The 26090-nt window shown below is 39.8% G+C and overlaps 1 protein-coding gene across 3 annotated transcripts in view; it reads right to left on the reverse strand.

Annotated features, from left to right (window-relative positions):
• Window positions 1–6717: 6717 nt before the first annotated feature.
• The window catches only part of EFNB2 (ephrin B2), a 41752-nt gene continuing 22379 nt past the window's right edge, over window positions 6718–26090 (reverse strand). Inside the window, exons 3-5 of one of the 3 annotated variants that reach the window (XM_059815417.1) lie at window positions 10316–10408; window positions 9445–9558; window positions 6718–7858 (exon numbers count right to left, since the gene is read on the reverse strand). In XM_059815417.1, the coding sequence (XP_059671400.1) occupies window positions 7476–7858; window positions 9445–9558; window positions 10316–10408 (590 nt within the window). In that variant the 3' untranslated portion in view covers window positions 6718–7475. The remainder of the gene's footprint in view (window positions 7859–9444; window positions 9559–10315; window positions 10409–26090) is intronic. The other 2 variants (XM_059815423.1, XM_059815430.1) reach the window with 2 other exon arrangements.

Below are 26090 nucleotides of genomic sequence, written 5' to 3' on the forward strand. Positions count from 1 at the left end.
TGCCGGTTATGCATATGGAATAGAATTGAATGCAGGAGTAGGAAGGAATGAGTTTAAATATTAGAAGAGAGGACAAAAAGACACATTAAAATGTGAACAATTTTTATTATACATTTGCAAGTAATCCAACCTACTTTTAATGAACAGATAAAGCAAATTGCTGAAGATATTCAATAAAATACAAATTACAATTTTTATGGCATTTAATAGTCTCTTATAAAAGCATGTCATTGTTGGTATGTTTCTGAGTACAGTCTTCATAATATTCAGGACAACATTCTTATAAAGCACTTTCTCATAGCTAAGAGGTATAATAAAATCTGTATGAGTATTGCTTATACATGTGCAGTTCTGAACTGTGATAAGTAGGATCAGATATCAAACTGAACTATGCTAATTTATATCTACTGAAGGTCTGATCTAGAAGCAACCATTCGCCCACCCTCATTGGATTCCCCATATTATTAAATTAATTGCACTTCTTCAGCAGCCTAAGCACATGAGGCTCTGTCAATGCATTTACGAAAACACAAGTCCTACTCCAGAGGTTATGACAGCTATGCACAGGGTTCTCTGCTGTTTAGACTTTTAATAGTGCTACAGTTATTCAATTCTTGCAGATCTTTGATCTCTTTTTTCACAGGATCCTGGCTTGCAGAAAACACTGAGTTCTGGTCTTGGTTCTCCATCCCACGTAGGCTCTTTCTCCTCTCAGTGTCTAGCAGAACAACCTGGCCTGATCTCCTCACCTGCTCGAAGCAACAGCCAACACTCACCAAATACTATGCTTAATTTGCCTTTCATCTGTCAACATTTTTCTTTCACTTGCTGTTACCTGTTTTCCACCAAAGCCTTTACAGGGCTGCAAAGACCTTGTCTAACTACCTGTCATCTTGGTCTCATTTCTCCCCAGGATTTTGTCATTACAGATGTCCCCAAGCCTCCTCTTTGGGAAGTCACTGCCCTCTCACACACCTTCCCTCTCCAGTCCTCCTCCCTCGGCTCGACAGGCCTTTCTCCAGGAACAGCCACCTGCAGCTCCCCCTCCTCATCCTCACAGTACGTGGGCAGGCTCTTGCCCATGTTTCGCAAGAGTCGCCAGCCCCCGTTTGCCAGCACCTCACCCCTCAGCAGCAGATGCAGGCACAGGCAAGGATATCATCTGCGCGCTACTTCCAATAGGAACTCCAGTTCCACCAGCAGCTCCGTGATTTTATCTGTAGGGTGACTCCTATGGGTTGCATTATGCCTTAATTAAGCATCAAAGTATTTCTGTGAGTCATATGAAAGACAGATATTATTTTCTTTCATAGATGGTAGCTCAGTCAGCTGAATCCAGCACCATTCGGATTATGAATGGCACGATCATGAATACACTGTGGTGTATCCTTCAACACTCATCTCTTTCCAAAACAAATACTACTTGGTTTCTGATCTGATGTTTCATGTAATGACATGCCAACTGTATAATGAGTATGTTTGGTGTTTTTAAACCCTGGGTTTTTTCCCCACCAAAATTTCTATTTTGGCTATGAAGATGGAGAGTGTCTCTTAGAAAGACTGAGTTTTCCTTTTCTTTTATTTTGCTAACCACTACACAATTCTATGCTTTTCTGCAAAAACAAAATTTAAAATTTACAGTGCCCATAGAATCAAAACGAGCATGCTGCTGACTAGTGAGCATTTGATCAATGCATCACAGCAAAGCTAAAGAGAAAGGCTAAAGAAAGAGGTATAACATTTTAAACCTAGGCAGTAACATTGTTATGCTTACTTTGTGAGGCACTATTTTATGTAACAGATCCTTACTCCACTCTAGATGGATAACAACTGTGAATTATAATTTTATTTTCCACTTAGTGGAGCCTATTGACTTGAACTAGTTCTTGCCAGGGAACCAGTTTCGTAATAAAGGCAGTAAATTCTGATTTTGTGCTTGTTTGATAATTAATAGTGCAGTGTCAGCAGCAGTGCAAAATGCAAGTACGTTTTTTTTTTTCCTCTGCAAGTTATAAAAGGTGGGTTATAAGTCAATGACTTTATGCTGAGTGTCTAAGGCACATATCATTTACTAAAATGAGTTTAGCAGACTCAGTGGAGGTTCTGTTATGTTTGTGACGGTATGTGTGCAAGACCCTTCCGTTAACCCAGCATCCTTGCCCCCCAAGCATTAACTATACAGATATTGTTACACCGGCAACTATTTTTCCCCCCCAGTGGAGGCCCTGTTTATAGCAACACTGCCTTTCCCTTATTGTTAAAACAGTGACAAAAATAGGTGGGTGCGGGTGTCAGTATACATGCTTGTTATAAATATAATATATATAATTATATAATAATGCATATTTATCATACATGGAAAAAAGAGGCACAGAAATGAAAATGCCACATAAACTTGACATTATCGAATTATTTTTCTTATCACCATCTTCCAGTATTTACCAAGGCCTAAAATAAAAACAATAGCCTTAGCCCTAACTAAGCTGGAGTCACAGCTCTAACAGATGACTGCATCAGACGAGTTTTTAGCGTAGACCAGACCTGAGCACCTCACAGCCATTAACGGTGTGGGGACCCTCACCACAACCCACTGAGATGAGCAAGTGAAACCCCGCCGTGCGCAAGCATGAAGCAGAGAGTAAAGCCTCAATCCAGCCAAGTATGCATGTGCCTCTGAGTACACAAGACTACCTCCTTTCAAGTGACTCACAGCTGTAAATGCAGGATTAGGCACAAGTGATGTACTGAGAAGTCAGAGGGTGCTCACACGCTCCACCATGGGTGCTTATGCCTTCTGCTGGACCAAGTAACTCTCCCAAGGACATCTGTAGCAGTCAGGAGGACAACCTAAGTGCCACTGTGTGACTTTCCCCTCTAAGGTCAACTTCCAGCACAGACTCTGTAAACTGGACCTATAAAATCAGCTCTGTCAGCAAGAAGCCATGCTAGCCCAACCATTCAACAGTCTCTAGGACTTTCTGTAAGTCCAGTTTCAGAATACTTGTGCCATTACAACACTCATAGTGCCTTTGCCATACAGTAACTTCTTCCCCCGATTACTCAGAAAAGAAAAAATAATTTGGCAAATGGGAATTGTGTGACCAATACTATGAATAACTAGCTGCCTTTCTTCAATGAAAATTCTATGACAAATTGGCGTCTGTTGTTAAAGTGACAAATGCATCCTTCCCCTCTGCAGACCTTCCCACCTGTTACTCCATGGATCATCGCACCATTTATGTGCTGCTAACAAGCTGAAAGGTGCTTCACTTCCAAGGTGACTGGGCTTTGTCAAAAAATGAAGGTATTATTTATTAAATGAGAGCATCAGTTATCCTAGTGAAAATTAGAGCAACACAACCTCAGATCTTCTATTAAGGCTCGTGTCACCTGCACACGTTGGCCCCCATCTCCCTTAAGTTAAGGCACAGTAAAGCAGGGACAGGACGATGCATGGCCCCACTGAAAGAACCATGCAGAGATGTTTTGACTTTGCAACACTTCTAATCCTCCACTGTTCTCCAAAAGTCTTCCAGCTCCTGTCCCTTCTTGCTCAGCCCCGCTACCCCAGGCTTGCTGCTCCCCCTCCTCAGGAGCAGCAGTGATAGCAACAGCGCCCAGAAGGCTTCAGATATGTATTTTTCTCTGACTCTGCCCACAGTATAAATCCACTCCATAATGTCTGGGAATTATTTGTGTGGTTATAATCTCACGTCCCAGATCATCCAGGCAACCTGGCTACTGCTCACTGACTTCCAAGGGTGTAAGACCCCCATGTGTTTTTTAAAATATGCTGATACAGGTAAAAGAAAGTCTCGGAAAGAAGTAGCGTAACAGAAGTCAGTGGATTATAAGGAGCTTGCTTTCCTCTAAACCACTAGCAATCAGGATGAAGAGATGGGGGGGAGGAGAGAGCAAAGAGGGAGGGAGGGGCAGAGGGAGGCAGGCTTGGTGGCTTTCTTATTTATTTTCATCTTCTAAAAAAAGGCAAAAATGGCAAAACAAAAGAAAATACTTAGAAGGCAAGGTTTCCATAGGAAAAAAATATTTTATTTTTTTAAGAACAAATTCAGTTTGAAACAGACGTGGAATGTGATTTTCATAATTTTCATTTTCTGGGAACTAATTGCAATGTGGAACTAAAGCAGATTTCAAACTTATGACCGGCTAGTTTTAAAACCGAACAAAACAAACAAACAAACAAAAAACCAACCAAACAAAAAAAAAAAAAAACAAAACAAAAAAAAAGAAGAAATTATTTATAACTCAAGCATAATACTGTGTTACTTACAAACTGGACAAAGAAATTCTTAAATAAATATTCATGGTACACAATTTCAGCACAAATATGCGGCAATTTGGCAACCTTTTATACCATTTTTTTCCTCAATACAGTGCAAAGGGGAATGACACTGCCTTTAAACAAGCTGTAGCTAAATACATTGCAAAATTCAAATTTTATACAAAACATCTTGCTCAGACTTTATAAAAAACCAACATTGCTCTATATACACAATCTGGTTAAGAAAAGCCATTTTTGTCTTGTTTTCATGTGGGTTTTTTTTTATTATTTAAAAAGGTGAATAAGGCTACTGTAACACCCCAAATCCATATACAGTAAATCTGAACCTATTTACAGCATCTTCACTTAGACATGATGGTGCAAATTCCAAGTCAGGTGACTAGGGATGATCATACAAGCAAGGCATTTACAGTAACTTTTCAAAGCTGGACCAACGTCAAATAAAGGAACAGTTGGTAGATTGTCATAATTCTGCACCAGACACAAAACAGACGCACAGTACATTTTTTTTTCAATTGGTTGCAGGTTGCTCTTGAGCAATTCGTCTGATTTTTTTTTTTCACAGTTTAGTACATAACTAGAATGTAGCCAACTGATGAAGCATAATTTGGTTTAATGAAAATCAGGATCAGTAAACCCATCTTTTTCCTTCCTCCCCCTCCCCCAAAATAAAATCTTAATGACTTACAAGAGAACCTTGTATGGATGGATTCACAGAAAGGAAGGGTTGTTGAAAAGAATTACATATGTACTGTAGTTAGTCACCATGGTAACCTTCCACAGAACCATGGGTTGGGATTTTTTTGTTTTGTTTCCCTCTTTTGGACCAACATCCCAACATCATTTTCAGGTTCAGGAAACAGAGAGAGTGATCATTTCTATGACAGATTTTTTTTTATTTTTTTTTTTTTTCCCTTGCAGGTGCTCACTGGAGGTCTGAGAACCCCAAAATGCTGTTGCTACATTTTCTTTCCAAATGAGAAAGCAAAGTGTTACCATAGTAACATGACTATGTTAGAAATGTCTATTTGCATAGCACATATAAAAGTAGAGTTTTTTTATTTCCTCCCCAGGGTGGGAGCTTTAGGGGAATAGCCACACTAAAGAGAAAACTTTAACCTGAAAACCCCCCTCTATGAACCTCAACGAAATCTACAGAACACATCAGCCTGTAAGGCAAGGGAAAACACAACACAGAAAATAAATGCCGGCACACCTTGTCATTGTTAAATACGTGATGCAGTAACATTGATTTCCTGATATTTTGGGCCTTATAGTTCCTAGTTTTCTCTTATGAGATGCTTTGGGTTTGTTTTTTTTAATATGCTCCAATTCTTATTTTTGGATGGCTGATGTTTTTCCCAGAAGCAGTTTCTTTTTTAAAAAATGTGTGTGTACATATATGCATATATATGCATATATAAACATATATGTGTGTGTATATACATATATACACGCACATATACATATATATGTAAAATTATGACAAGTTAAGACTATTTAATTGCCACAAATGAATTTCACATCTTCTGGTGTAGATTCTGTGCAATCTCAAAATACCTATTAGTAAAAAAGCAAAGCAAACCAAAAAAGTAAGAAAGAACAAACGAAAGAAAAACTCTCACTTTATATCCCTTGTGTTCTATACACCTATTATAAATAAAACATATCTTCCTTCTCCATCTCAGTGTCATAATTTATTTTATTCTCACAGACTGCAAGAGGTTTGCCATATGTGCTTTAACTTTGCAACAGAGCACCAATGAACTGTTGTGTCAGTCACAGTACCGACACTCACTGTGCAGGGACAGCACTACAATAAACCAAAGTGTCAAAAGGCTCAGTCAGAAAGAAATCCTGTTTTACTTTTAGAGATGAGAAAGGTCTTTTTCACAACTTTACCAGCGATAGAATTACAGCTCATTTGACTCGTTGGCTTGTAATCATCTTGGTCAGATTTGGCTCTCTGCTATTTTCTTAAATGCTTTCCCTGTGTTTAGTATAATGTGATAGTATAGCAGCTGAGTCTGCTTAAAAGTCATCCAAAGCAGACTACATTTTCGCTACAGCTTCAAAGCTGTATATTTTATTGCCAGTACCACAACAGCCCTGCCCTAATATATCTATCCTCAGCGGCCTGCTATTGTCTTGTCCTCTCCAAGCTTGTTCACTTACTAACAATACCCCTTTGTTCTACTGTATTGAAGGTACTTTTTTTTTTCTGCACACTGGTATTTGATAACCATGAATTCCTTCAAATGCAGCCCTAATCCACTGCACGTGTTATTGTGTCTCCTACTCGCCTCTTAAAACTCAGCATACCAAAGTGCTGTGCTACCTAAATGTTTTTTTTTTCTTTTTTCTTCCCAGCTTCTAGTTTTGAGGCAGCAGTATTCAATTGCAACTGCAGTCAGCCCTTCCCTCCACCACCCAGTCCTGCTCTTGACTTTGTTGACAGCCTAACTTTTTGGCTGGAAGGCTCCTTACGATCAAACACAATTTCTATAAATGCATTACCCATTCGAGTGAGGCTGCTGTAGCAGATGGATGGAGCACGGATCTCCAAACATTAATGTTCCATTAGTGATTCAGGAGGTGGAGTGAAAGGAAATCTTATGTGAAGGATGGCAGAGCCTCGGATAACAGAAACAAATGGAACAGTGACGGACTAAAAGCAAGAGAACTTTAACAAGTCTTACTTAGACACCAAGGTCTGTGTGACAAATCCAGTACGCACTGAGAGAGACACACAAAAGTCAGAAGATTGCATTTCAAGCTTGATATATCCTAGAGCACCTTCCCAGGATGCCTAGAGCTATTAACATCCACGGATCACTCCATCTTCCCTTGGCTTTTGTACATGCCTGAACGCCCGCAGCACATGGCTTTGACGATGATGAATGTAACAAGAGTACAGCAATCAGAATGGGCATCTTCTACATAAAAGTCTTCCAGCTTTTAGTGAATACTCATTCACCGAGATAGGAATTCTACAGACTAGGTAAGCTGTCCAGCTCGTGTCGGCTCCCGGAGAAAGAGCTGTCGCCTTCGCCCTCCCTGTGCTTGAGTCAATGCTAGCGCACAAGGCGTCATCACAAACCCCAACAGAAAGCATTTGACCAGTGAGTTTCCTCTACGACTCAACTGTACCACAGAGTTGGTTGTGTGTATCTCAGACCTTGTAATAAATGTTTGCTGGACTCTGAGGAGGCATCTCTTGAACTATGTACACCGGATGTCCATAGTCGCCGCTGACCTTTTCATAGTGGGGGCAAAAGACACTGTCTGCAGTCCTTAGGGGAATGATAATGTCACTGGGCTCAGAACCATTGTTGTTGCCACTGCGTTTTGGGGTGGCTAACGTACTAAGTGAGAGAGTTGTCGTGTGTTGCGGGGAATGCTTCCTGTGTCTTCTCCGGTACTTCAACAAAAGAACCACCAAAGTGATGATGATGACGATGAAAATGATGCACCCTGATGCAATCCCTGCAAATAAGGCCACCTCTGAACCCAGTATACTGGAATGCCCAGCCTTACTGCCATCTGTGCTAGATCCTGGAAAGAACGGAAATACAACAGACAAAAGTTATTGCCATCCTGTGACCCGTTTACACTGCTTAAAAATGTGTAGAGTAAGCAAGACTGGAAGAATTAACTGACAGCTAAACTTTGACAAACCAATTACCCTGTTAGATAGCTAAATGCAAACAGCCGAAGTCAGCAATCAATATTAAACAAGACTTTGTGTCTGTTGGTCTCACTTTTGTGCTGCTCCCAAACCACCCTGCTTCATACATCATCATCCATCAGCAGCGAGGACTGGCACTGACAAGGCAGCCTTTGATCCACACTGCATCTTTTAACAGATGCTGGCCAGCCCCGGGCAGCAGAGAGGGGTGGGATAGGACTGCAAGGGGAAAATAACACAGGGAAATGACAATTCTCTGGACAACTGGTACTGTTCAGTGTCACACCATTCTTCTGCTATTTTCTCTTTCACATATTGATTTAAGTTCAACTGTGCTTGGTGCCTCTTTACGTGGCCTCCTCTCGCTTGCACATGAAGCAAAGGAGCTTGAGGCAGTGTGGGAGATAGGCAAATGGCATATATCTGTTTGTATTAACTTACGCTGGCTTGAAAGAAAACAACACCATGTATTTGGTAGTCAGGAAAAGCTCACGTGCTGAACAGCCTGTTGAATATTTGGCACCATCACACTGTCATATTATTTGTCACAAAAATTAAATGAGCACTCACTTGAACTGACTTCCCTCTCTTGATGCTCACTCACAGGTGGAAGAATGCTGCAGATGCCACGTCCACATAACTGTGAACTTTTCCTACTGGAACCTCCGTAGGAAATGGCTGAAGCCTGCCCAGTGACTGCCTTATCAAAGATTCATTAGCCCAGTAACTAATGGCAGAGCTAGCAAGGAAAACTTGCAGTCATTTTCGGGAACTCCAGAATCAACTGTCAGCAAGCTTTGCTTTGTAGCATTCCCAATTCACCAAATGTTATTCCAGAGACCTTGGGTCTTAAGAGTTAGTTTTTCTCTTGTTCACCTAATGTCTGAAATGCATCCTGAAGATATTTGTTTGGACCTATCTGTTTATCTTGTTTAGACAATTATTAAAAAAAAAAAAATCTTTAAATTTAGTGAAAGACCAGCCGTTCATGTGTAGACTTTATATGGTCAGTTAAAAGATCAGGACATTAATTATAGATGCCTTGAAATAAACTTTATAAATGGCTGTCGAGAACCACTTGATAATGTATTATACGGGAAGAGAAAGACAGAAAGACTCGTTCATCTGCCAGAGTACTAAATGTAAGGCAGCATTTACCATCGCAAAGCTGTTTAGCGAATGTCCTATCCAAAAACTTTCCTGTAAATGAGTGATATTCTCACAAAATGTAATTAACTTCTACTGCAGAGTGGAAGAGGGGAGAGAGCAGCCGTTGCCAAAACTTGCAGCTCCCAGACACTATCCACCAGAGCATCAGAACTGGCTTTTGCTTCATCTCAGAACGAAAACATTTGTTTTTCTGGCACTTTAATGGTAAAATAAAGTGCGTTTGGGGACAAAGGAGGAGACTCTGCCAGAGCCCCGCCCCAGGCGTGAGCCCCACCGCACCTACCTGAGTGGTCCTTCACAAACGGGCTGGTGGTGGAACTCTTCCCGTTGGTGCCAGCTTCCTGCTCGGGGCGTTTGGTAGGATCCGTGTGCCGGGGCAGCCCCGCCGAGTTGGGATCTGGAGGAGAGAAAGACGATTCATGCAGCTTCGGCACTTGATAGCACGGAGCCTTATAGGCCGGCTCTAGGTACCTCTTGAGACACGAATGGCTTTGCATGGAAGAATCTTTATGCAAAGGACTGGGAGATAAAAGAACATAACTTTCCTTTTAAAGCAAAATGGTTATATGAGTTATTCCAGAGGTTTAAATTGTGAGGCCATCTGCAGAAACTATAGGGACTCCTGTAATTGGCAAGAAAAGCTTTGCAGATGACATTTCAGTTTAACTGAGGAAGTTGATTGACTACTAAACCAACTTCTACTTAGAAGAATAATTCTTTCTTCCTGCACAATAGGTTATCTATATGTGAAAAGAGACAATGAACAAAAACCTCTCTGTAATCAGAATTCTTAACAAGCAAACTATAGAAATATTAGCTTCCCTCCTTTCATGTATTTTAATAATTTTGAACAGCAGAGTTGTGGCTTTTGTTTTTAAAATAAAAATAAAAATGACTGAAACACACTACTCCCAGGTGACCTCTCCTTCCAGGGATCTCTCCAGTGAAGAGATCTTATTATGCTAACCTTCTTCCTGTAGAAATCTTTCAGTAGCCGAGGAAGAGAAAATAGGCTTTGCTTTCAGACTATAAGGGAGGAATGACCACACTAGACTCAGTTGGCTCTCTGCTCTACACCGCTAAAAGAAGCCTGAAAACTAAAAGGACACTGAGACTGATCAAAGTGATTTCATGAAACAGCAGATGGTCTTTACCTTGTCCAACTTTCATGAGGATCTTCATGGTTTTTGTCTGGCACACCCCTCCCTCCTGGTTATCCAGGCCCTCCAAAGACCCATTTGATGTTGCTGATTAAAAATAAAAGAAAAATAATAATAAAAAAATAAATAAAAATCAGGAAATCAACAGGCAAAGTGATGTGAACATGAGTGTTTGAAAGCAGAAATCTTTCAATCTACTGGGACCTGTTCTTGTTGCTTGGGCTGACCTACAGGAAGTTGTGAAATGTTGAAAGCCAAAGGAATGAATACATTGATAAGCCGTACAATATATATAAATGGAAGAATGTGTTATCAAGGTTTCAAATTTACCCAGCAACCTTTTTTTCTATGCACAATTGACTGACTGACTGACTGACTTGGACAAAAACACAGCACCTTGCTAGAAGGTGATGGAGTCAGCTGAAAAGGAAGCCCTGGCAGGCTCAGAGGAGCAAAGCACTGAAAATTCACCCCTTTTTTTTTCCCCCAACAATATCTTTATAATCACCACATTACACCTGCTTCCTCTATTACATATCTCCTGCTGGAAGAAGTGAACGCATACAAAAGACCCAGGTGAAAGCTGAGATTCTGCACTGATTGGAAAACCATTTCATATTTTTGAGTCCAATCTCACTTTTCTCAGCACTGAGGAGCCTCTGCGGGGGCAGGTGGTGGTGGGGGATATGCTCTATTCTCACAGAAACCTTTTAGCTCGTACAAACAAATGGGTGCTTTCCCTTGCGTCGCTTATCTAGGTGGTGGCTGGAAGCGCGCAATGCCGTCACAAGCTGACACTGCAATGTGATTTCTGCGCGAAGCACAACTCCCTTGGAGAATCCAAAATGTGGAGTCACGGTCCAGGGGTGCGCCACCACTGCCGCCCTAGCCAGCTGTTGGCTGCAACCCCCCAACAGCTGCTGGAAAACTATTCGGCAGCTCCTCAGCCCTGGGCATTGCTGCCGCTCCGCACTGTGCCAGGCACCAGCCACGTCGGCGTGTGTGCTGCTGCCCCGGCCACGGTGGCAATGGTGGACTCTGGCTTCGCTATTTAGGGAATGTGCCAGGGGTTTTCCCACCCCGGCTGTCCTGGGGGTGCAAATTTCACCATCGTTTCTTGGAGCTGTTTATCCAAGGCCCAAAACGCAGTATGAGCGGGTGCACGCACACGCACCGGCACCGGGCCACCAGCTGGAGAGAACAAATAGAAAATGGGAGATATCGGAGCTCGCTGCTTGCCGTGGCTGCGGTGAACTGCTTAAGCAGCACTTTCCTGCCTCTGCCCCTCTCCTTTCAGCTCAGGATCTAATCCAACCAGGGCTTCACACTGTTCAGACCTTTGTTTTTCATTCTCGCTCCTTCTCTTTTGCCTTCCTTGGGGATTTTCTTTCAAATGCAGCCTATGTATATTTCCTTTTTCCTTCACAATGTCTTTCTAGCCCCATGGCAGTATTTTTCTTGCTCTAATCTTCTCTCTAGCCGTAAAGATATAAACCCCATACTGCTGAACCCTGCTTCCTAGCCTTTGATCTACTTCTTGTTTTTGTTCCACTTCTGCCTCTTTTGTGACTAACACGAATTACAGCCACTATACAAACTTCCCAAATTGTGCCTTCTTTTCCTAAAATTCCCTTCTCCTCATACGTGGTCCCTCCCAGTTCCTCCTCTTGTTCCCTCCTCCCTGTAAAAACATGACAATGGCCGTACGTGCAACTCCTTCTTCTTTTTCCAACTTGCAAAAAAGACTTTTTAAAATATAAAAGAGCACAGTGAGTAATTTAAGATAAAAGCCAATCTGAAATGTGCCACTGCATTGCCAGGCTCAGAAAATAATGGAGACATATAGTTTTGTTTTCTTTTGTTTTTTTCCAGAGGGAAACAAAATCAATACTAAGAACCAGTTCTGGACATAAATCAAACGCGTCTTTGCTGAAAGTGTTTTTTATGACCTATTTGCCAATGTACCATCACAAGGACAGGGGAAAAAAAAAAGCAGTAAATAGAAATACCAAAGCTGAGCATCAACTGAAAGTACAACTAATAAACACTGACTTTGTCTTGCGGTTTTTGTTGTTCTCTGTTTGTTTTTTAATAGAGGCGATGGGGGTTCACAGCTCCTTAAACACCTTCTGCTTGATTTTAATTGAAGAGAGTGCTGCTTCTTCTGAACATCAATGCCTTTTTGTTCTTTAAAGGCCTATCCATTTAACCCACAGAGCAGGAGACCTCAATAAGATGCAGAGGATGCAGTCTGACCTCAGTACAGAATAAGAAAGTAAGACAGCAAAAAGAATGCAAAATTACTTCAAATACAGTCTCCAAACGGGAAGGCCCAGATGTACAATGAGTCTGGTTGTGTGCCTACGCGAGCACAATCTGCCTCGCTTGCTTGCTAAAAGAATGCTTTCATAGCTTTGATGTCAGATGAATGAATTTGCAGAAGTATTCACTTTTTCCACAGTTCTTCAAGGGGTTTTCGGAAAGCCTACGTTATAGCTCAGAGTACAGACTGCTACGTCCCGAGGAAAGGGGAATTTTCAAAGAGGAGCATTGCAGTGACATAGCAAAGTTTCCATCTCAGCTTCTCCCTGTAATTAAACTGACAATTACCCAAGGCCACTGGAGGAAATTATTTTTCAAAAGTCATTAAGACTATCGAAATACAACCTCACATATCCCTAGTGTACCGGGAAGAAAGTGGGTAGTTTTAAACACATCCTTTCAAGCTTTGAAAAGCTGCACGGAGAAAAAGAAGTAATCTGGGACATCAGAGAAAACACAGTTTCATCCTGCTAATGCCCCTTGACAGTTTAGTGTGCAGAAGTCAAACAAGCAAGTGAGTACAAAATATTCCTCAAACACTTGCCACCGCCTTTCTGTATTGGTCTCCAAACGAAAATTATACCCACTATCATATAAGCTCCTCCACCGCCCTCACACTTCAGCAGGAAAGTGACACCGTACCCAGAGCTCTGCTCACACTGAAAAGGTGTTTCCAAAAAATAAAGCGCCCGTGACAAAGAGATTTGGGTATAAACACAGAAACGTTAACACAAAGTCCTTGCATCTAAAATGGAAATGCTACTCTCCAGTGCGTTTATATGATCAAATTTTAGACCTTCCATCCAGTTTATTTTTATATGCATATATACAAAACAGAACAAGTTTGGGTTTTTTTATATTTAGGTCTAAATAAGGACATATTTTAGAGGCGATTACTCACACACGAACTACCATACATGGCCCTGTGCTAAGATGACTAGATACTACTTAAATATTAACATTAATAAACATAATTAATGATTAATATAAAATTTCTTATGAGTATTAAATGTTCTCAGGATCCCACACTTTGCCTTATATTAATACAGCAAGACATAGGAAACTAAAAGCAAGCACAATGCTGCTAAACAGGTAGCAAAATATTTTTAAATCTTTTTGATGGATAGGTACCTCTGATTTTCTGAGACCTGTCCTGTTCCACTGGTGCGAATTGCAAAACTAGTAATTACAGTCAAAAGCGCACTAAATTATTCAGTCAAGAGTTTATCTGCATCTACAAATAAACACATATAATTGCCCTAAAATCTCTTAATTTCAAGACTTTCTGACAAAATCATAATAATTTATAGGCAGCGTTTGCAGCAAAAATTATGTTTGAGCTCCATATAAACACTGTGCGTCTGCATTCCTTGAATACAAGAGCAGCTGTCATTTTATAAGGAATATAAGTCTGGGTTTTCAACTTTCAGAAAAACTGACCTCTTACGAAATTATGGTTAAGAGTCTGCTGATACGTACTGACTTTGGAGAAGCCAGTATACATTCTCAGTTTCATAAAACACTGCCTAACATACCATCTCACCGACACGAGAGGAAATGAAATTATTCAGACCAAAGAATTTCATTCCAGCTCTGCCTTCCCTTCTTCAAAATATATAAATTATTTTTTTTTTTAAATTAAAAATTGGAACTCATGTAAATCAATGTATGATTATTTACATTTATTTGCTTTTAAAACTTCGCAAGTGTTGCTTATTGTATGAAATGCATTACTCATAAATGCAGAGGCAGGGAATCTGTGAGCGAAACAGAGTCAGCTGACAAGAACAGTTCCTGGCTATGATTCTTACACAGTCCCCATGGAGAGGAAGTAATATTACATTTTAATATGTCTTCATTTGATTGTTATTGCTCTGCCTCCCAGGAGGCTAAGCCACTGCATGGATCTTGGCTGTTTTCAACCTATCAGGTTGGTAACATTGCTCTAATCAGATGGAGAATTAAGCTGCTGGATTTGTGCCTGTATATAGCATTTCATTCACAAAGAGATTAGAAATGAAGGCACAGTTGGAAAAATTCAACTTCCTTCACTCCTAAAAACACACATTACAAGATAAAAAAAATGCCATCACAATTACTTAAAAGAAAACATCAGCAGACTAAAATCTCAGCCTCTTAATTCTGCCACAATTACTACTCATATTTTTATGTTTTAGGATTATGAAAAACATTACCTACTTGCAAATTAAACGTCATATCCTTTGAACCAACACAACTTTATAACATATTTATTTCTGGAGCTTGAATACGAAATGGACTACATGACTGAAGAGAAAAATTATGATCGTCATACTTAATTTTCCTGTGAAAACTAAATGGACCTTAAACCACAGACTATAGGAATGAACAAGTGATGTCAACTGATGGACGAGTGCAAAATTGGTTTTGTCCCCCCTTAGTGTGCTGGATGATACAAGCCATTTGGCAACATATCAAGGACACATCATTGACAGAGTCATCAAGAATTAATTGCTGCTGGTGTGGATCTGTTAACAGAAAAACGAGAATTACAGGTTTCTTTGGGGTAGATCAGCACTGTCCAATAGTAGTGATTTTCTCAATTTTTTTCTTAAATACTGCTTGAATTCAGCATCAGAAAATAGGTTTCTCAAAATCAGAGCTAAATAAAATCAAATAATCCTACCCATCTCCATTTTTGCCCAGCTGTGCTTAGAAACAGAATGGAAAAGCCTAAACAGCAGCAAAAATCCACGAAAGCTTTAGATCCAACAGTAGTAAGAAGTTATTCTTAAAGCAAAGCTGCACTTGATCTCATATGCACTCACAGGATTACTAAGCACATGTAAAGCTTTTGAGGGTTTTTTATTTTATTAAGTAATAGAACGCTATTTTGGCCAGGCATTGTGTGTTTGTGCTCTGACTGCTTTCATCTGCTTTTGGTCCTTTTAATGACTCTCTTAGTAAAGCACCGAATAAATAATTCTTCTTTCCCATAAATTATCTAAATTTATGGGACAGGTTTAAGAACACCAGAAATCACACACTGTGAAACCACAAATCACAGATCACAACACGGAGGTTGTTTCTAGACCAGCCAGGGATGAAGAACAAAGCAGCTGAGGTAATAGAAAGAGTGTTTTAATTAAATGAAATTACATTCTTCTTTTTTTTTTTTCCCCACTTAGTAGCAATGCCAGATCTGCATGGAGATCCGAAACAACCAAAAAAAATTGTTCAGGCCACTCACCAAAGAACAGGTAGCTTGGCAAACACTACATTGGTTGAGCTGCAGAACGATTAAAGAGAAGATAAATATACTAATTTCAACTACTAGCAACTAACGGTTTACCCTTGCTTGTAGTGACAAAAAATGAGACTGACACTGAAACCTTCACTTCTTAAAAAAATGAAATTGTCTTCCAAAATGTAACCATCAGCAGTCTCAAACCTGGACCACAAGTGCTAAAACTTAAATGCATTGTGAATAATTGCACAGAGTACTGTCAACGTATTGTCTGTGTTTCTGTCTACAGACTGGAGACCTCCTCTGTTTGACTTTTTGTGCTTGAACAACAAAATCACATCCTAACTCTTCTACTGATCTTATAGAGACAAATAAAGTATCTTTAATAAAAAAGATGAAAACCTGCTGAACTTTCTCAATTAGTACAATATAGGACACTGAGACAGTCATAAAAAATCTATAAAACCAGTTTACCAAAAATTTTGCTTTTTTCTAACATGTCTGGTTTTTTTATTTGTCCTACTTGCAAAGCCAAGGTGGCAGCAGAATTTTGAGGAGTTGCTCAGACCATTCAGAAGCTCTCATTCTCTCAATCATGTTCCACACATTTCTTCAAATTAAGATAGGTTTTTTTTCCTTAAACTGAAGCTCATGGAGTGTTTATAAATACTCTTGAAGCCAGCCTTTTTTCCCTCTATCCACACATGAGGGAAAACTTATATGTGAGGGAAAGGACAAGAATTCTCCCTTCTTTTTCCACTTCTCATCCTTGTTTTTTTAAATTAAGTCCTATGTTGTATGTCTCAGGATTTGTATCCAAACAGGATCCACAAATTATATTCTGCACAGCAAGTAAGCAGCAATGCCCTCCCCAGTCAAGCTAAACCCAGAGCAAAATGAAGTAAAATAAAAAACAGGCCTCTTCTTGCCTGGAAGAAGGCAAAGGCTCTGCAGTGAAATTTTGTGATTCACTTTTCTAACCATTGCTCTAAAATGTATCTTGTCCAAATGTGAATGGCGTGACTTGGGGTACTTAGATGGGACTCATGATAGATGGGACTTGATATAATTCCCCATAGAAGTCTCCACTTGTATTCATATGTCAAGAGATGGACAGATTTTATTACTGTTTTAATTTTTTTTGGGGGGGTGCAATGTGGAGGACACAAGCAAGACAGAGCCAATCAGTTCTGTACTGTAATATACCTTGGTATGTATCAACCGTTTAACTCCAGGCACACCTCTGGAAACCCATAGACTCTCCTTCCTGCGTCTCATGTCACCCGACTGAGAAGGACCACCGAAGTATGAAGCACAAAACAGGGAGAGAGTTCTTGTAGTTTCCTACGTTCAGAACCATTCTATTAATCCCAGGGAGATGGAGCATCATACAAGAAGAACACAGGTGGTAAAAAAAAGCCCTTTATGTCAATGAAGTGTTTCCATAAGGGGAAAAAGAGCGAGCAAGACGGAGTTGGAAAGTATCAAAAAAGCTGTGAGCTCCGACTGGTTTCTGCTGCCTGTCATTTTAAAAACAGCACCACTTTATATTTGGGTTAAGGAATACCACAGCTGAAGTGTACTAAACAGTAAACTATTTGCTGCAGTATTATCCATTACAGAAGGTCACAGCATCCACCCACCCACAACAAAATCCTACTTGCTTCACTGCTGTCAAGTGTCCCCTTTCAAAACTCTCTTGGAAGGATTTGGGAATGATTAAAGGAAATCAAAATAAAAGCATCCCAATACTGTATCGCTATGAATGACAATTTAAGTCTTTCGTTACAGTTAAGCATTTCTAAAAGTATTTCAGTTCTATATTTCACACACTCTTGAGAAATGTTGTCAGATAATGATCCACTGCACACATGGTTGCTTCTAGTTTACAGAAACAAATTAGATATTTGTGAGTGCTGAAGTAACTGTGGCAGATGTAAGCCCTCTAATTATGACGTACTCAGCATATATCAGAAAGTATGCATCTAAAACAGATTACTAGCTAGTTAACTTCACCAGCCACAAACAGGTATTTTAAGCAACTTTATCCTTTCTCCCAGCACACTACTGGCAAAAGCCTCTCATGGATGGGGAGAAATACCTCCCCACTACCACAGCAAGCTTTGCTTAACAGTTCAACTGAACAGAACTAATAGAATTAGTTAGCATTCAAGTTACACTGTAGCTAATGACAAGTGGGCTTGCTGGAAACAAAAGCAGAAGCTTTAACATTAAATGAGGACCTATTTTCTGTATCGTACAAACTCAACACCACTCTCTTCAAGGATGTTCATCTGCCTTGGAAATCTCTCTGGTTTCTGCCTGTAGCACTTGGATAAGAAAGGGTTATAGTGAAAGTTCGTATTAAATAAATAACAAACCTCTTGCTCATTCTACTGTCACTAATTGCATGCAATGATATTAATGACCCAGTAATTGCTATACGAGTAGCACTGAAGTGGAAAACATTATTTTGAGGCAGAGTTCATCTCTAGGTGGTAGGGCTTCACCAGTGACTGAGTTAATGCCTAGTGACAGTTTAGAATATAACACTATAGATGAGAAAATGTGCCAGTCTCATGGTTATAACAGTTCAGATGGACATGACGTTATTTGCTTTGACCACACAGAGTCCAGGAGTAACCCCAATGAAGTGCCACAGTCAGAGTTTGCCCTATAGATGAACCTCATTCCTTTCAGGGGAGATGCTCTGTACTACAACAATCTAGAGCAATTTTCCACATGTTTGCTTCAATAAAAGAATACCTTCATCTCCTGCTTTTACATGAAGTACAACAAAAGTATGCTTTATTGCAAAACACAAAAAGCTATTTACATCATCTAACAATCTTTCAGCAACACAGAGTTTTGCACCTTAGTACTGAGATCAATTATGATGTTATTGGATGACTGTGCACTTGGCAAAGATGATCAGAAGTTAAGCACTATTTTGACTGCAGTATGCTTATGTTTGTGTTTAGAAGTTTAAAATACCCACAGAGTTAAACTTAATGAGGGAACATTGCTGAAATAAAGTAATCTGAATTTCCAGGGTGCTACGGGACGTCTAGTTCAAATACTTGACTTAAGAAATTAAGGGGTTTAGCAGGCACATCTCAGTTCATTTTAAGAAACTCTGAGGTATGTTAATTCTCCAGTGTCCGGAATTTTGAAAAGTCATAACTAGACAGGAGAACCGATACATTTAATAATGACGTTCATACAGTTTTTAATATTTCACTAGTGTTTTATTAAGGGCTTTTTTTTTCCTTTTGCAACACAGATTATTTAATGAATGTCTTGATTCTGCTACTAAATCTGCTGTGGCAGCCTCTGGACAGCAGATGGAATTGAGTTTCATCACAGGCCGGGGCCAAACACCTGGAAAGCAGCTTTGCAGAAAGGGCACTGAGGGTCCTGGTAGACACCGAGTTGACCATGAGCCAGCGACGTGCCCCTGCGGCAAAGGCAGCCAACAGCCTCCTGGGCTGCATTTGGCAGAGCATTGCCTGCAGGCAGAGAGAGGTGAGCCTTCCCCTCTACTCAGCACTGGTGAGGCCACAGCTGGAGTGCTGGGTGCAGTCACGGGCTCCCCAATACAAGACAGGCATGGACTTACAGGAGCAACTCCAGTAAATGCTCATGGAGATGATGAAGGAACTGGAGCATCTGTATAGGAGGAGAGGCTGAGGACTTAGGATGGTTCAGTCTGGAGAAGAGAAGGCTCAGGGGGATCTTATCCATGTGTATAAATACCTGGCGAGGGGAGTAACGAAGGAAGAGCTGGTCTCTTCTCAGTGGTGCCCAGTGACAGGACAAGAAGCAATGGGCACAAACTGAAATACAGGGAATGCTGTTTAAACCTGAGAAAACCTTTTTAAATGTGAGGGTGACTGAGCACTGGAACAGGTTGTCCAGGCAGGCTGTGGAGTCTCCATCCTCGGAGATACCCAAAACTCAGCTGGACACCGTCCTGGGCAACTGGCTGCAGCTGAGCCTGCTTTAGCAAGGGCTTGAGCAGGGCACTAGATGATCTCCAGAGGTGCCATCCAAACTCAACCATTTTGTGATTCTGCGATCAACCTCACTGTTGTGGTCTAATGCATTTACGTGCTAACCTGAAATACTTGAAAGACAAATCCTTCTCAGTTTCCCTGGCAGGATTTGCATTCAGACTTCTGTTTCTCTCACAGCAGCTCAGTGAGCACATAAGGACTAGTCTGCTGCTGTGGTTTAGTTATTTTTGCTGTCTTCATCTACTGAACAGAGAACAGATAAATCATGCTAACAAAGATCCGAATATGCTTTTTAAACCCAGCCTTATCAGCTTAATACTGACTCTTCTCCAAGAACTGCTAAGACTACCTTAAGCCTAATCCTGCTTTTACTCACAGAAATATTTGCATGATTTCCTTGGGACTGAAAAAAAGCAACTGGAAGACTGCCCATTAGGGCTTAGTTTTATAGTCTGATTTATCAGAAATAAATCCTGAAGCATTCTTCCTCTAAAGTTTCCAGGATTGACTAAAGTCAGGAAAGAAAGTCCAAACTGACATTTAACCCTGTTTTTCAACCATTTCAGCCCTGTGTTTTAGCTAATGCAGTTCTTAGACAAACGTGCATTTCCCTCCGATCCAGCTGTGTAAAGACTTTAATGAGGCAAACAATTTCAAGTATTTAAAATCAATTTCATTAAAGCCTTTATAAATGCTTATGCAGTTCCTGGTCTTTTATTTTAGGACTTAAAATACTGTAATATGTAACAGATATACAAGCAACTGTATACAATAAAGACTGATCACCCCACTTGATGAGATAAATGCTCATCACCAAACTTAGGTACAAAATTAAAGTTAAATGTGTTTCAGTATGCTAGTGAGCTTCTAAGTTTCAGTTTAGACAAGAGACTTTCCTCATAGCATGGCATGTCTCCCCATTTCACTCCCCCCCTGATTAAAACAGTTACTCATACCCTGCATATAAAGCATAAAATACACACTCAACCCAACCTTCTTCTGCATGTAGTCTTATTAAGGATGTATATGTAAATCTAAGAACACATACAACTTGTAGAAGATCAGGGTTTAAGCTGTTTTTTTGCAAAGCACAAGTGTCCCTTATTGTTGGTAAGTATACTATGTGTATAAAGACTTCTAAATGAGAATATTGTATCTTTCTTTGTAAATGTACTGTATTTCCAGTATTTATAAATTGTTTATGAGGTACTAAAAAATGAGAAAAAATAAATAGTGACTAAAAATATTAAACAGCTTCCTATGAAACTTTAAAACCTGTTTAATTCGTGAGCATTTCCTGAATAATTCTTTTTTCCAGTCTGAATAATTATTCTTCATTTTCATCTGATTCCATATCTATCTGGAATATTTGGGGGGGAGAGCGGGGAGGATAAATGTATTTTTTCATAAGATGCCATCAATTAACAAACTGAGCATTCCTATCTTTCATTTCCTTCCCTTAGGAATAGAGAAATAATAACAGATTTCCTGCTGAACTATCTCTGTCTACTTTAAAGGAGATAAACGGTTGGTATTGCCTAGGTAATGGCACCAAATATGAACAAAGTCCATCAATCTAAAATAGCCTTATTCTCTTACAAGACCTGTGTGGTCTGGGACAAAACCCCAAAGGACCATGACTCCATTAATCCTGAAGGTCTTAGACTCTGTTAGAAATCTGAAGCTGCACAGACAGTGATTTTTTTTCTCCAATAATATTTGTATGAGCTGTATTTATATTTAATTCAACAAGAGGTAAGTGATATTGCTGATATATCCCTTAAAAGACTCTCAGCAAAGTCAAAGACTGACCTCTGGATATCATTTTACACTAAGAAGAAATCATTTATCTGATTTTCTGAGGAAGGAGGAGGAGAAAGAAAAGAAAAAAATGTGATCTTTGTACAAGTTGAATCAGGGTGGCTATTATCACATAGGCTTTCGCTAATACCACCACCACCAAAAAATAAATAACAGTAGATTCCCGGACCACAGGGTCTTCAACAAAAACCATGAAAAATGTCTTTGTTACAAAAAGCGTGGAATTGAAATTCTGATACAGGTTTTGTCCCCGTTTTGGCTAGTTCAGAATTAACCTCCAAACAAAGGAAAACCTACTGCTTCCTTGCGGGTAGCTCTCGCTAGGTATTTGGGACATTGCAGGGGGCTGCGGACTGAAACCTGCCTCAGAGAGGTGTCAGAATGCCCAGCCAGCCAGATTAGCCAGCGCTTAAACCATTTGGTCAGAATACTAAAATAACATTTTAATGTAAATCTATTTGGCCATGCAAAGAGATTTATTCTTCCCAGCTGGGCCGTATTTCAGGGCACAATCTATATTGCCCTTTAATGTGTTCTTCCTCAGACAGTTACTGCCCTTTAATTGTAACAGAATGACAAAGTGAAAACATAAAAAGCTTTGTGATTTTTTCAAACCCAGCTAATGCTAAAGTTTCAGAATGATTGTTTCGATTTTAAAAGCCACAGTACTATTAAAGCAGTTATCCAAAATGTAGTGCTACTAGCCAGTATAAACCTTTAAATCAGTCAGGGATCAAATATATAGATACATGTTTTTTAATTTAAGCCAGAGGCCAATTACATAAGTGGATCACTTGAAAAAAGTTAACAGAAAAACATTTAAGGAAAGCTGCGTATTCCATTTTGCCCGTGTCAAAGCCAATGAGCAACTTTAGCTCGGCAGGCTTGGTTAACAAGGCTGCAGGCAGAGCAAACATTTTAGGGGAACCTCTTCTAGGACCATTCTGTAGCCCCTTCCCAAGTCTCAAGCCATTCTTTTACAGATTTTGACCAGGTGAAGACTTCATTGCAGGTGACTTATTTTTTAATGCTGATGATGCCAGCCCATAATCTTCGTTTTACTTATGCAAAAGAAGAGATGAAGCGAGCAGAGTACGTGCTTGCTTGGCCAAACTATCTCAGAAGGGTGATGGTGGCTCAGAGGCAAGCGGCACTGCTCCCTTCCCTCTGGCGCAGCTTCCCCCAGGCTTCCCCAGAGCACTCCCTCAGTGCAAACCCAGGGCACCGCAGCGCTCTCTGTGCCCTCTGACTGAAGGCCAAGCTTCTTGGGAAGGGTTCAGGGCAACTCCTATTCACCAGAAGTAAACATCTTTGGCATATTATATATGCTTGTACTATGCTAACACGTCTCCCTCCCATACAAGAAACAACGCATCTGAGAGAGGTCGTGAAGCAGTGACACCACAACCCGAGTACTTGTGGATCAGTCTCCTAGTATTGAGAAGAGATTCATTGCTCGTTCTGAGCAATCCACAACAGCAGAAAATTATACTTCATTCCTTAACCATGCAGACATAAAAAGACTTTTTAATGCAAACATCAGAGTTTGCATTAAACACCCTTCTGCTTAACTCTGCCCTTCGCACAGACATTTATGTTGTTGGGCATGATGTATCTTCCTTCATGCATCTGATTAAAGATATCCTTAGAGTCTTATGATATGTTAGCTAAATGGTCGCATATTTTAGGATAATCTAACGCTAATACTTCTGAGATCTCAAGTACATTTGACCTTCTCCAGTTCTGCTGAAAAGAAATCAGGTAGCTGTAGGAAAATGAATCTATTAATTTCCCAGGAACTAAAAATTGATGATAGCAAAGAAGATAAAAGCAAGGACACTCTGTTACATCATTTATTCACTTTCACAATACCATTCAGTATCATCTTTCCAAGTATTGCTGTTCACAGAATTAACTCTTTGGATCCTGACACTCATACTGAGGAGAATTTTGCCAAGAAATGGATTAGATTGGTTTTGGATTAAAGTAACATTAAATGTGAAAAGAGGTATCGGAAAATCATCTACATTTTCACTTTTTTAAAAAATTGTGAATTGTGGAATGAGAAAAGTTGCATCTTTTATATGCCTGGATCTAGGGAATTATTGAGTAGAACAGATCTCCTTCTGCTATACCTATCATGAATACATCCGGATGATACAGAAATTACGGCTTGAAGAATTCCTGTACAATCACATTTCCCTAAAGGTACACAGGGTTCAGGAAGCTGCTTCATCCTCTGTTATAATTCCTCATCCCAAAATGACTAACCCCCTAATCTGAATAGAGATTTTACTGTTTAATACAGCTCCACAAACCACACACTATTTATTACCTTGGAAAAACAAACCATGTTTTCAAATAGTGGCAAGATGATAAAGGTACATGACGATGCACAAAACACTTAAAGGGCTGACAACAGTCTGCCAGCATAAACAGCGTGAGATGAGGCTGCAGACGCAGCCATAGAGAGTACTGCAAAGATGCTGGGCTTAGTAAGCTCTCGTCTCAGGTTTGTTTGATGCCCCTTAGTCAAGGGAATACAAGATCCTAAAATACCTAAAAATCAAAAGCTGGCACATAAAATGCATCATTGCCTTCACTTCACAGCGCTCCCACCCCCCAAACCCCCCCCCCCAAATCAAGACAAAACTCCAAACTCCCAAACAAACAGAAAAGAAAGAAAAGAAGGAAAGAAGGAAGGAGAGAAAGAAAGAAAGAAAAAGAAAGCAAGCAAAGAAAGAGAAAGAAAGAAAGAAAGAAAAAGAAAGAAAGAAAGAAAGAAAGAAAGAAAAGAGAAAGAGAGAGAAAGAGAGAGAGAGAAAGAAAGAGAGAAAGAGAGAAAGAAAGAGAGAAAGAAGGAAAGAAGGAAAGAAGGAAAGAAGGAAAGAAGGAAAGAAGGAAAGAAAGAAAGAAAGAAAGAAAGAAAGAAAGAAAGAAAGAAAGAAAAGAAAGAAAGGAAAGAAAGGAAAAGAAAAGTATCGGAGTTGGTGGGAGACCCAGTGCATCCCCCTTTGGGGCCCGAGCACACCTGTTAAATTACACATCTGGGAATAGGGATGTACGCAAACAATTTACAGCCTGATTTGCGTACACGATTAAGATGTATTATATTACTTCTAAAAATGACAGTAAACACCCTGACTACCAGAACTTGTATCTGACAAGGCTGTGTCAGGTCATGAGCTTTTGAACACGAACTGTTAAAATCCTATCTAGCTCCAGTATCTCTGCAAAATGGTGTCCTAGCTGAGCCCTGGCCTAGTTTTCTACCCCTCTTAGTGTTTCTGAGACCGACATCACTGAGTTCATTGTTTTCTCCCTGAATGATGGAAAAGTGAGAGTTTTAACTTCAGGATGGCTGCGGTTTCGGTTTTGGGTCTTTTTTGTTCGACCTATTAAAATGTATGGGTACCCCTGCTGCAGCTCAGTTAGAACGCTAGCAATATAGTGATAAATTAGCCATTTGTTTATGCCAGAATGAGCAGGGAAAGTAATATCCTAAGGCACCCCAGTACTACTGCAAGGCCAGTGTGATTTTTGAGGCATTAGGCTGAAGGCTGAGCAAGTTCTTTCAACCAAACTATACTGCAATCTTCCAGGAAATGCAATGTCTATTATGTCTTATTGCTATAATGAAATAATTATACAAAACTAATGAAAATGAGAGATATTTAATAAGTCTCTGGGTAAATCCATGACATAGATATGACAGAACTGACAGGGTATCAGAAAGCTCCATTTGTGCCCATAATTTTCAGGTAATAATTGTAACAGTGCCATTTGTTCCACTACAGCTGGTCTGCTGTGGATGTTTTTAAAAGCAGCACTAAATACTGAACATATTTCATCAATAAAGCCAACTATTTGAGCGCAGTAATTTTTACGCTACACATTTTCACTGGAGTTACAGACAACTATCTCTCAACATCTAATCTTGCAGCTTTTACCACAGTAAATCTCACTGGATTTCAGTGGGAAGTTTGTCAAAGTTAAACGCTGTGTAAGTGGAATCAGGGTTTTATATACCCCCTGACTAAACAGAGAAAGCACCTATATTAAGTGATCTTTTTGTCAAAACTTAAAAGCCAAAAAATGGTGTTTTATACCTCCCACAACTGTTATTTAATAATTTCTACATTTAATATTTAATACAGTGAATTCTTACTAGTTTCTGTGATATACAACCTGTTTTATACACAGTGTGTACCATTATGGATATAACTGGGAAGCGAGCATTAATTCATATTAAATGCATTTCCATTTCCATTTTAAAAGTACTTGCTCAGAGCACTTGTAAAATTACCGATATTTTTACTAAGAAATCAAGAAATATTTAGAGCAGCAGACATTACATGAAATAGTTACCAGCCCTCCAGTTTTC

This window comes from Gavia stellata, chromosome 1, assembly GCF_030936135.1.
Source record: "Gavia stellata isolate bGavSte3 chromosome 1, bGavSte3.hap2, whole genome shotgun sequence".
In the NCBI taxonomy this organism is placed as follows: domain Eukaryota; kingdom Metazoa; phylum Chordata; class Aves; order Gaviiformes; family Gaviidae; genus Gavia; species Gavia stellata.